Source organism: Sorghum bicolor, chromosome 5, assembly GCF_000003195.3.
Source record: "Sorghum bicolor cultivar BTx623 chromosome 5, Sorghum_bicolor_NCBIv3, whole genome shotgun sequence".
Lineage (NCBI taxonomy): Eukaryota > Viridiplantae > Streptophyta > Magnoliopsida > Poales > Poaceae > Sorghum > Sorghum bicolor.
Window position 1 is genome coordinate 53,351,174 of NC_012874.2, and position 10,251 is coordinate 53,361,424.

At 44.4% G+C, this 10,251-nt stretch overlaps 1 protein-coding gene across 1 annotated transcript; it reads left to right on the forward strand.

Annotated features, from left to right (window-relative positions):
* Positions 5,457 to 8,690, forward strand: LOC8055008 (zinc finger protein 511). Its single transcript, XM_002449482.2, is given in 5 exon segments — positions 5,457 to 5,842; positions 6,341 to 6,405; positions 7,459 to 7,657; positions 7,942 to 8,401; positions 8,404 to 8,690. Coding segments are annotated over 5 exon segments (918 nt in total). The 5' UTR covers positions 5,457 to 5,671; the 3' UTR covers positions 8,427 to 8,690.

Sequence of the window (10,251 nt, forward strand, 5' to 3'; positions counted from 1 at the left end):
GCCCACCCGCCAGGGAGTCTTCCCCTACCTCCGTCCGAGACAGAAACAACCGCCGCCTCCGCTCCGGATTCCGCGCCCGCACGCGAACCAAAGTTCACCGCGCTCTATAAGAAGCGCCGCAACTCGCCCGCACGCTCCCCTAGACGCCCCAGCCGCGAAACCCTAGCCCTAAGCGCCCTTCTCGCCAAGCTCGCGCCGCCGCCGTCGAAAACCGCGCCGCCGCCGTCGGGCTTCTCTTTGCCGTCGACGTTTCGCGAAGGTGAGAGTCCCATCGCGTTCGCCTCGTCGTGACGACCCCGCCAACGCCCTCGGCACGCTCTCCCGTGCCCTGCAGCACCGCCGCCGAAGCTCCGGGCGGCGCCAATGGCGCCACCGCCGCCCGCCGGCCGCCCCTGCGCGCGCACCCGCCCCGCACCGGCGCGCGGTCCACCGTGGACCGCGGCCCAGCGCCCCCGTGCGGCCGGTCCACGTGGACCGGGTCCACGCAGCCGCCGACGTCTCTCCCGCAGGCGCGGTCCACCATGGACTGCGGCCGCCCTGCCCCGCGCCCCGGTCCACCGCACTGTGCCGTGGACCGGCCAGCCCGCGCGCCCCTGCCGTTTTGCAAAAAAGCCCCTGCCTTTCTTCGAAATTAACCCGCGGCCCAGCTGAGTTCAAAAATAATTAGAAATGTGCCCCTGGTTTTGCTTAATAGCCCCTGCACCCGTTAGAATTTATATATTTAATCCAAAATGAGTTTTAATTCAGTTTTTAATTAGTTTTAATTACGAAAAATAGTTTAGTTTATCTGCAGAAATGCCATTCAGCTTATTTTAGCCATATCTTTTGCATCGTAACTCCGATTTAGGTGATTCTGGTCGCTATAGTTTCGTTTCGCCGAGTAGAATACAGTAGTACAGTTGTTTTCTATTTTCGCATGCTTTGGTGTATTGTTTCTGATTAAGTTTGTTTGCTTGCATGTATTGTTCCTATGATTGATGATTGTTGCGTATAGCCAACGGGACGTTCGTGAAGGAAGAGGTTCAGGATCCCGCTGAGTTCGAGCAACCCAACATCGATCAAGGCAAGTGCAGACACCGTTTGATCATTTTGAACCTACTCATTAATGTCATTTACTTTATATGCATGTGTCCAATGAATGCAAACCCTAAGGACATGACTAGCTCTACTTATTATTCCTTGTTCACCTAGGGTTATGTATATGGGTAGACTAGGCCATACTAGTTTTGCTTAGCTGCTCTACTCATCCTATACACATGTTTAAACAAGAATTACTCTCTACTCAACTTGATGCTTAAATTGTGCTGAATCTTTGGTCACTGCGGTGATGGTGATGTTGGATGCTTATGAGCATCGTGATGATGGTGGTGACAGGGGGAGCGGGTACCGTTGGTGGTCCGGTTTGCCGGGCGTACCCGTCTCTGCTCTCCGTAAGGACTTAGTCAGGGAGCGGCCCCCTGGGACTTACAGTGCAGCTCCAAGCTATATGGGCTCTGGCTTGACTAATTATCAGGACCTCCGCTGGTAGGGTGTTACTTTCCGGGTAGGCGTAAGGAATGTAGCTTGGGTATTCATATTAAGAGGTCGGTCAGTTCGGGGTCCCATTGCTATGGGCACGACTGCCGCGCGCCCCGGCAAAAACTTACGAGTGGCATCCTATTAGTTGGACCCTGTGAAAGGTCTCGTAGTGAAACCCTGCCTGCTCACCTTAGTAGTGTTTTGGGGAGTCGCGACCCCGGGCAAATGGGAATCACGACTTGGAGTGAACGTGCACACCTCTGCAGAGTGTAAAACTGATATATCAGCCGTGCTCACGGTCACGAGCGGCCCAGACCCTCACTTGATGAGCAAATTGGATACACTGGATACTTGGGGATGGAGCTTGGCGAGGTTGCTACCTCGTGTTTTGGCGGAATGGCTATTCCGTGTTGGCAGGATTGCTATCCTGTGTTAATAATTGGGATTAATCCCTGGTTTACTATAATAATTAGGATAGTCTTTTAAAAGATGCTAATAACTACTTACACTAATTAAGGGTTGGGTTTATGCTACTCATAATTAGTAATAGGTTGTTCTAAGAATTGTCATAATAAAAAGGGATCAACTAAAATGCTACCGCAGTCAAACCAAGTCAGCTTTACCTTGTTTTAAGCCTTGCATGTCATTTATTTTCCGTCTGTGCTTGCTGAGTTCGACATGAGCTCACCCTTGCTATAATCATTAAAGGTTGCTCGGACGATCAGGAGTACAATTGTGATTTCCCTGAGGACTACCCTGAGTCTCCTGGTTGTTAGGCTCGTGTGGTTCTGCCGTCGACCTTCCTGTGGCAAGGTGGTCCTGCTACGTCGACGTTTAGTTTCCCCTTTATTTATGGAACAGTTTAGTTTATGTTTCCCCTCCGCACTTTGATAAGCATTTGGCTTGTAATAATGGTACTTTTACTCTCATTTATGTAATTCGTTTGAACACTGTGTTTTGTACCATTGATGATGTCGGTCCATGTGTGTGAATTTGAGATTCTGGCGCACATGTGATTTGGCACCCGAATGCTCTCTTACATCCGGGTGTGACAGCCCCTTTGAAGTTGGGTCCGGGAAAAAATTATTTGAAGCATCCCTCTCAGGATTGCGCATAGATCCCAACCCAGATGAGCCAAAGTTCATCGAGTAAGAGAATCTATTGCAACCTGATGAGGATCGGTGCACAACAGCCTTTGCAATAGCATCTCCTAGTGTTCTCGGTGGAGAAATTCTAGGAGGAGGCAAAGGACCTTTCCAAGGTAACCCAACAGTTTTTGTTTGAACTAACTTGGATACAATTGAATTTGCAAGCCGAACATCACTAGAACTCAGATTCGAGTTACCCGAATCAAGCGCCTTTTCGGCAACCATCAACTGATGTAAAGTGAAACCCTCTGCTTGAGCCTGATTGATAAATTCAGGTGTCGATGGAACATCTTCATCATCCAAATCAACCAAATCAGGGTCATTACATTGTGCCCAAAATTTAGACTTGATTGGAGATGCATGCTCTTGAACAGCATGAATCGGCGAAGGCTTACGAGTCGAGTCCACCACAAAATCAATCACCCTAGAAAGAGCAGCTCTACCTGCCTCCTGGCGCTTAACATCCGATTCTTCCTTTTCATCGGTGACCGACACAGACCGTAGCGCCTTGAGCGAGTTAGGAGCTAACGTCAAGCGTCTGTTCTTCAGCCTCATCTCCCCATGAAGCTACAAAAAAGAAGAGGAAAACCAAGAACAAAGAACTGGGAAATAGGATGAAGAAGGAAGAGCCTCTTATCGTATGTGTCTGAAGGCAGGAGAGAAGCACGCGATCCGAAAAAGATTTCGCCGACTGCCTAGTCGCGATCCCGAAGCCGCGACGACTTGTCGATGCGCCAGTGAGATCCGATTCGCGAGCGGATCCGCTGTGGCGCCCTGCTGCGTGCTTCTCAGGCTTGTCGTGTGCTGACGATAGCACCTGCTGCGTGCTTCTCAGCTTCTGGATGGGACGAGAGTGACAACGATCTACTACTCCTACGTCCTGCTCTTCCTCTTCTTTCTTTGTTGTTTTTGTCACATGCGCACAGCGAAACACGGGCCCTCTGACTTCCTTTCACTAACAAAAGGAACCTGCTTAATAAATGGGTTCAATGTTATTGGGTTAAAAAATAATAATGTTGAGTCCTTTTCCCCATAACTCAGATATTTCAATATTGATCCTGTGTACTTTCCTATTGTTTGGTATTTGCACTTTGGTGCGCAGGTATAACAATATGTGGCTTTAGACTATGTGCAATGTTATCTTTTTTTTGGGGTGGGGGGGTGGGGGGTGGGGGTGGGGGAGGGATGTGCAATGTTATCTGAATTACCTAGGGTTTGATGAATGGAAGTTTGGCCAGTTTGTGGTGATTCAACAGTTTGCCTATCTCCTTTTTGTAGAAGAAACTATTCACAATCTCTTCTTAAAATGTGTTGTGGCTAAATAGATGAGTGCACGGACACGAAGATCATGCACCAATTGTGTGGCAGCTCTGAGGACGACTTCTCAATGTAGGGGAGCTTGAAGACCTTCTTGGTTATAGATGTGACCACTAATGTTGAAAAATGTTATTATTCATATTTGGATAGGGTAAGGTGGGCTTCCTTTTTAGTATTTCTTTTTTTTCATGAATCATAAATACAACTCGAGTGATGCTTAATGACTTCACATGTATGCCTTTTGGCTATTTAATTTGTATATGGTTATATGTTGCCGTAGCGTTAGCACGGGCATTATACTAGTATCACCAAGTACGCCTTCAGTAAGACTCAATAGCCTGCCGCAGCCATGGGTTCAAGGGGAATGTGACCCATGTAGACTGCCGTAAAAAGAGCTAAGAAACCTTCCAGCTTATGGGGGAAAATATTAAGGCCTTGTTTAGTTCCAAAAAAATTTACAAAATAGGAATAGTACCACTTTCGTTTGTATTTGAAACATATTATCCAATTATATACTAACTAGACTCAAAAGATTCGTCTCGTCAATTGCGACCAAACTGCAATTAGTTTTTATTTTCGTCTATATTTAATACTTCATGCATGCATCTAAAGATTTGATGTGACAGAGAATCTGAAAAATTTTGTAAAATTTTTACGAACTAAACAAGGTCTAAGGATCTCATAGCTAAAAATAGCTAAAAAATACAAATCTCAACCACTTCTTGTGAAATGATGTGCCATATGGGAGCTCCAATAAATAATCAAGGTTGTGCACAAAATGACAAGCTCTTCGTGAGAACACTTGCAACCTCTTGGTAAAAAAAAAAAGACTTTGCGAAACATCTCAAGGACCTCAAGGCTGTCATAGCAAAAGATCCAGGCCTCAACCACTTCCTGTCGTGGCATGGAAGGTCCCAAAAAATGACGGAGGTTGTGTAGATCCAGAGAATGTATGTTTGGGTTCTATGTAAGCTTTTGAACATTTTAAAAGTCAAAAAGCTCTTGGAAGTCGAAAGACAAAAGCTCACTATAGGCTTTTTAGCTATATAAGAGCTGTTTGACTTGTGAATGAAAAATAAAAATAAAAATTAGGAGTCTAAAATGGCTAAAAGCTCAAATAAATAGAGCCTCAGCAAAACGGACACTGTAGTAATTTCGTATTTGACAAATATTGTCTACTTATAGACTAACTAGGCTCAAAAGATTCGTCTCGCAAATTATAGATAAAATGTATAATTAGTTATTTATTATATATATATTTAATATTTTATACATGTGCCGCAAAATTCGATGTGACAGAAAATTTAAAAAAAATGCAAATTTTTTGGCACTAAACAAGGCCCAAAGAGACCCTAAACGGGGCCTTGCGTCGTGTCCTGGGCTAACCTGCCCCTAACATGGTTACCCCTTATCAGCGTCAATGGGCCATTCGGATGGTTCCATCCAATCTGTTTTTCCCCAGCGCACGGGCGGCCCACGAACGGATCGGCCACACTCCCACACGCGCACGGAGGGAGACCCCATCTCTCTCCTCTCCTCTCCTCTCCTCGCCGGCGTTCTGTCTGCCGCATTGCGAATTCGAATTCGAATTCGAATTAGAGCCCGATTCCTCCCCTCTCTCTCTCTCTCTCTCCTCTCTTCCGCACGCGGCGAGCGGAGGCCCGGTGAGGACCGCCCGGATCGACAGGATGCAGCAGAAGCCGGACGACGCCATGGAGGAGGCGGCGGCGGCGCCCAAGGCGGCAGCGGTTACAGCAGGGCCGGAGCTAGGGTTCTGGTTGGCGGCACGGCGGCGGCTCGCCCCCGACGACCCCTTCTTCGCCGCCGGGGACCTCGAGCGCGAGCTCCTTGCCAAGCACGTACGTCTTAATCCCCCTTCCCTTTCCCATCCCTCTTTATCCTGCCTCCGCTTCCTGTTGCCAACGCGTCGGTACGGCATGCCTGAGGAGATTCTTGTTCCCCTGGCCATTTGAGGGTGATGCCAATTCCGATGCGGGCGAGCCGATTTTAGCGAAGGGTTAGCGGCGGGGCGGGCGGCCCGGCCCTTGATTTCCTTCCCCGCACGAAACTGCCGGCAGCGATGTTTGCCGGGGGTTTGGATTGGTTGTGCTTGTACGGGTCCTGGTGCTCTGTACTGTAGGGCGGTTGATCCAGATCCATAGGGTTAAAGTTGAGGAGAGCTCTAGCAATTAACCTGAGTGAGTTGATGCTACGCGTAGTTCCATTCGTGTTCCGTGACCATGATGATAAGAGCACCTGAAATTAGATGCTCCCTTCAGCTTGTCGACTCCTTTCGTTGTGCTGCAAGGCTTGCACATAATTTCTCCTTACTTTTTGTTTCTTTGTTTGCCATGAAGCTTGCCCTGGATCTCTCTGAAGATGACCGCGACCAGCTTGAGAAGATGGAAGTGGCCAGCACGTGGTAAGAACTTTACCTTTGTTGACATTGGTGATTCATTGTAGGGACTCTAGTGGAGAACACCATATTATAGCTAATGATTAAGCTGAAATTCTGTCTCCTTTCCATGTCACTGTTGAAAGGCAACTACAAATTTCTTGGTCAGGCTCCTGTTTCTGCATCACATGCATACATCTGTGATCTTCATTGACAAATGACAATACAGTTTCAGCGATGAAAACTTGTGGTTGGTACTATACTATGGGTTTGTTACGTGGGCCGGGGGGGGGTGTCACAATTTGTAAATTGTGATGACTGGTAACCATTAGGTCCTGATGCCTGGTAACTGCAGTTTTATGTCCATTGCAATTTAGAAGCTTTGTCTAATGAGTAAGAAGAGGGTCTATGGAAGACATGGCACCACCTACAAGCACCATCCTAACGCACACTCTGCCGATAGCAGGATTGCAGGAAACACAAGGACAAAATAGTTCACCATGCCAACCTATCCATCCCATAAATGGTGTTAGTGAAGTCGCATTGTTTACTTCCCTTCTAGAATGCTTGGCATCTATCGAATACAGTTTGTTCTCTTACTCAAGGATTTAGTTTCTACATCAGCATATTATCTTTATTTCCCACTGCCTTGAGTTTTCGTCTTTGTGTTTTAAAGCTACATGGACACTCCTTTGAGGTGTACTCTACATGGACGCTCTCATTGTATTATGCTTCTTTTCGCCAAGGGAGATTCCGACTCTCCTTGAGTTCCCCACTTATCACATAGGTTGGTCTTACCAATACAGAAGAATATGGGAGTGCCTTATATATAACTAGAACCACGCATTGCCTGTTCACCTTCAAGACAGTTGCCTACTGTAACACTGAGGAAAAGTCTATTTAAACTTAACCAGAGGCCCTTATGATAGATTGAGGAGGCATGTTTGTCACCAGTTTCAAGGCCAAAAGGAATGAACTCTCCTAACATAAAAAATGCTGTGTTCTATGTACTGCAGTGAGTACTTTCCCATATTCCATTTTTTCCTATTCATTTTCTCATGTGTTTAAAAACTCTTGCAGCACAGTGTTTTGCCCAATTGCTGGTTGTGGTGCCCATCTAGATTGTTTGGAGGAGTTTGAGGACCACTATGTCACTCGCCATACTGCTTCATGCTCTGTATGTTCACGAGTTTATCCAACTTCAAGGTTGCTGAGCATCCATGTTTCTGAGGCACACGACTCGTATTTCCAAGCAAAAGTTGCCCGTGGTTTTCCAATGGTAATGGTCATATATTTCTGTATCAGTTACACAAATGGGTTACTTTTACATATTCGCAAATTGTAGAGAAACTTACAGATAAGGATTTCAACGACTTTTTAGAATGTAGACTGATCAACTCAAATCATCTCTAGTATTAGAATAAGAATCAGTCACCATAGGTTCCTAACAGTGCTTATAATCTTTTTATATACCATTAGCATTGTTCTCTCTGCAAATTTATAGAACTGCTTTTTAGTCCCACAATCACTGTATATCTTGATACCTGCAACTTTTCTTAACAGTATGAGTGTTTGGTGGAGGGTTGTGGTATGAAATTGAAGAGTTACAAGAGTCGGCTGCAGCATCTCATCGATAAGCATCAATTTCCCAAATCATTTGAGTTCTTCAAAAAGGCACGGGCCTCCCAGCGTCAGCGGCAAAAGTCCCAGAGGAGGCAAACTGCTCACAAGGGTGAAGAGACAAGGGATAATTCAATGGATGTCGATGGAAAAGGTGCAAGGCAAACAAACCAGAGGTACCGGCAGAAGCAACATGATCATAATGAATTAAAAGAGAGCAAGCAGCAGCATAAGGAGGCCAAGGAGAACGAAATGGAGGTCGAGCAGAAGATTGATGAGCTCACCTCTGCTGTATCGAAGTTGAGCACAGCAGATTCTACACCTGCAAAGGTAACCTTTGGCCACCGTCGCTCTCGTGGCCTTACGTTTGTGCCAAGGTCAATCAGGCAGAACAAGCAGGCGGCCTCCCAGCTGGAAGCAACAAATGACTAACCACTGTTATTGGTCTTTTGGTAGTTCCAGAATCTGGCCTGGAGCTTTTCACTTTGTATGAATGTTTGATCGGATGTTGTAATGTACACAGAAGCTCAGGCTTCCACTGATATCCTTGGATCACAAGTGGGAAACGTTTTCTTGGCTGTGGCAAATTTTGCTATGATGTAATGATGTTACTGATTTGCAGTGTGTGACAGTATTGCAGAGGAATCTACCATAGGGATCATGGGATTAAAGTTTTCCATTGCTTTGGCACACTTCGCCATGTTGTTCTTATGCTTCCTTGTGCTAGAATTGCTGGTCTGAGTTATGGTGTGCACAAGTCCAAAACTCGATGTGGCCATGTGGGTTCCAAAGCTGAGGTCACGGCACATGAGTAATGGCCGTGGTGGTGTATCTGACAAGCAGGATTGTGACAAAACTGACGATCTTTTTAGGCCTTGTTTAGTTCTCAAAAAAGTTTAAGATTTGTGATTACATCGAATCTTTAGATACATATATGAAGCATTAAATATAGATAAAAATAATAATTAATTGCATAATTTGTCTGTAATTTGTGAGACAAATCTTTTGAGCCTAGTTAGTCCATGATTAGACAATAATTATCAAATACAAACGAAAGTATTATGGTAGCCAAAACTAAAACCAAAATTTTTCGTGAACTAAACAAGGCATTACCTGCGTGTGCGTGTTTGTAATGAGAAAACTCCCGATGAAACTTTCTCTACCCTACTTAGCACTTACTATTCAAATAATCCCTATTTATTCATTTTTAAAAATTTTGCTCCTCCTTTATATGGATACGTAGTGGTGTTAAAGGAAAAAAGAACAATTTTGCTCCTCTTTTGTTTGCAGTTAGGTAAGGTCATTTCTTGGGCATCCACTTATTTCTATCACGTTTTTTCATTTTTGTCAGTGCAAGCTAGTTTAGCGCCATATTTTTCTGTTTAGTGCCAGTTTTTAAGCTTATTTGTCAAATCTTTCAATCATTTAACAGTGCTTTCATAAATACTTTTAGTTATATCTTTTCAGCCGAGCAAACAGAGTAAACTACAACTGACTATACAAAATGCAATGAGATATACAACATCATATCTAGACACTTAGGACTCAAATGCGCTGTGACAATAAACAAAACAAATTTGGGAGCACATCCAGTTTCACATCCACACATAAACACTAACATCCAGGTTCATAAAATAGATCTTTTCACATAAACACAAGACACAATTTGCATGCAAGTTCACATCTAGACAAATACTTCATTCCGCCCAAAACCGCAATCTTTATGTTCATTTTTTTTTCAAAATAAATGCACACATAGTACAAAGACCAACATGTCAGATTGTTGGACCCACCTAGAGTAACAGCGATGCAAGACACTTCACTCTTGTTTTGTACTCCCTCTATATCCGTAAAGAAGTTGTTTTAGATAAGATTTGGATCAAAACATTGAGAACATAAATTATGAATAACTTTTAAGTTATTGAGTTTAGAAATATGAAAACTATATGAATATATTTATCTTGAAAAATACTTTCATAAAAATATACATATATCACTTTTTGATAATTTTTTTTTATAAAAATAAAGAGTCAAAGTTAGGCTTTGAAAACTGTATCGTTATTCTAAACGATTTTCTTTACTGGTATAAAGGGAGTATTCTTTAGAAAAAATTGCTAACATAAGCGAAATAAAAAAGAGCTACCTGCTCTGTGTTTCAATCTTCTAGAAAACTCAGCGCGCGCGGACACATAGAGAAGCAGGCTTCAAAATACGTAAGCTAGCACTTGATAGCCTGGCAATAGGCACGACGAG